Raw genomic sequence first — 2227 nt, forward strand, 5'->3', positions numbered from 1 at the left:
AACAGAGCTACAAGAAATTACAAAAATGTCTCAAAATGTTTAAGTCAAATTTATATTTTGTTTTGATGATACAGTTGGCTTTGTGCCAGGTACATAAGAAAGTTTCAGGAAATATAAATCAATGAACACATTATTTCATGTAAGCAGATTGTAGAATAAAAATCATATGATCACCTCAACAGGTGCAAAATAAACCTTGGTAAAATTCAGCATTCTTTTATAAAAGAAAATAAAAGCCCTGAATCCATTAGGTATAGAAGGATCCTATGCCAACACAATAAAGACTACATGTGACATACCACTATGATTGACAGTATCTCCTCTAGGATAAGGAACAGGGCAAGAGTTTCAATTCTTTATTATGTGAATAAATGGAATTTTCGATTTTTTGTATCATCAAAATTTATTTCTAAATGTTAATACATTATGAATAATCATATGAAAAGGAAAAGAAAATCATCTTTAATATTCCTTAAAATAATGTATTTAGAGGGGATGGGACTAAGGGGAGTGAGGTAGCCATGAGTTTGCCACTTTGGACAGCCACTGGAAAGTCAATATGGAGACTGTCCAGTGGGGCCTTGGAGTCGGGGGAGCCCCCACAGGCCTGTCCGGCTAGATTGAAGCCCCATTCTGCCCACCAGCCTCCAAGGCTCTGTGTCTCCTCCTGAGGCCCTAAGAGCCCAGAAGAAGAGCTGGGAGGACCAGAGCTGCCCCGGCTCGCCTTCCAAGACGTCTGACGTCATCACGCAGATTTCCCCCCTTCCCCACTGAGTGGCTGGGTCCCGCCCTGGCCATGCCTCCAGCTGATTGGCGCGTCCAGTGTTCTAGGTCAGAGCAGACATTTTGTCATAATGCCTGAAATAGAGACCAGTCATCTAGATGAAAAACAGGTTCAGCTTCTAGCAGAGATGTGCATTCTTATCGACGAAAATGACAATCAAATTGGAGCTGACACCAAGAAGAATTGTCACCTGAATGAGAAATTGACAAAGGATTATTGCATCGAGCTTTTAGTGTCTTCTTATTTAATACTGAAAACAAGCTCCTGTTACAGCAGAGGTCGGATGCTAAAATTACCTTTCCAGGTTGTTTTACCAATAGTTGCTGTAGTCATCCCTTAAGTAATCCAGATGAGCTTGAAGAAAATAATGCCATTGGTGTAAGACGAGCAGCACAGAGGCGTTTAAAAGTTGAATTGGGGATACCGTTAGAAGAGGTTGATCCAAATGAAATGAATTATCTAACACGAATTTACTACAAAGCTCAATCTGATGGTATCTGGGGTGACCATGAAATTGACTATATTTTGTTTCTGAGGAAGAATGTAACGCTGAATCCAGATCCCAATGAGATTAAAAGCTATTGCTATGTATCAAAGGAAGAACTCAAAGAAATTATGAAAAAAGCAGCCAGCGGTGAAATTAAGTTAACTCCGTGGTTTAAAATTATTACAGACACTTTTCTCTTTAAATGGTGGGAGAACTTAAGCCATTTGAGCCAGTTTGTTGACCATGAGAAAATACATAGGCTATGAATTGTACAAATGAATTGAAGATTTTCCTTATAAGAATGGGGTTTGGGTTGGTTGGGTTTTTTTTTCTTTCTTTCTTTGTTTTAAGTTGGGCTCCCTCTTAGGAAAAGTTATTGCAAAATGGTACTGCAAATAAAACTTAATTTAGCCTGCCCAAACATATGGTTATGACAGGACTGACATACATAAAACTATATTTTACATTTTACACACATTTTCAGAACACTTTGCCACTTACCAGGTGTTTTATATACCATTCAGTTTTATCCTATCAGAAAAGTGAGCAAAGGAAACTTTTCTTAGGTACTTCAAAACAGAACTAATAAATTAAATGGGCAGAGCCAGGCATGCAGATCAGCGGTAGTTTGAGTGCTTAGAAGGCGTAAGGCCGTGGATTGTTGAATCTCCAAAATGGGAAATAATTTATAACAATAATAGCAGGCCTAGCGTGTTCAAGGGAAAGTAAGTGGTGTCTAGTCATCCCCCAGTCTTCATACAGAATTAATTTTCAGGCCCCCTTTGTAACCAAAAATCTGGATGCTCACATCTTATACAAGGTGATATATAGTTGCCTTTAACTTGTGCACATGGTTTTAAGACCAAACGCAGTGTACATGCTAATGTAAATAGTAGTTATACTGTGTTGTTTAGGAGTTAACACCAAAGCAAAGTTTGTACATATGCAGTCCGGAT

The 2227-nt window shown here is 38.6% G+C and overlaps 1 protein-coding gene across 1 annotated transcript; it reads left to right on the forward strand.

Annotated features, from left to right (window-relative positions):
• The first annotated feature begins 798 nt into the window (after positions 1 to 798).
• Positions 799 to 2047, forward strand: LOC103749437 (isopentenyl-diphosphate Delta-isomerase 1-like). The gene is given in 2 exon segments (XM_008852325.3): positions 799 to 981; positions 984 to 2047. Coding segments are annotated over 2 exon segments (681 nt in total). The 5' UTR covers positions 799 to 854; the 3' UTR covers positions 1538 to 2047.
• The last annotated feature ends 180 nt before the right edge of the window (positions 2048 to 2227 follow it).

Source organism: Nannospalax galili, unplaced genomic scaffold, assembly GCF_000622305.1.
Source record: "Nannospalax galili isolate Female #2095 unplaced genomic scaffold, S.galili_v1.0 scaffold726, whole genome shotgun sequence".
NCBI classification, from domain to species: domain Eukaryota; kingdom Metazoa; phylum Chordata; class Mammalia; order Rodentia; family Spalacidae; genus Nannospalax; species Nannospalax galili.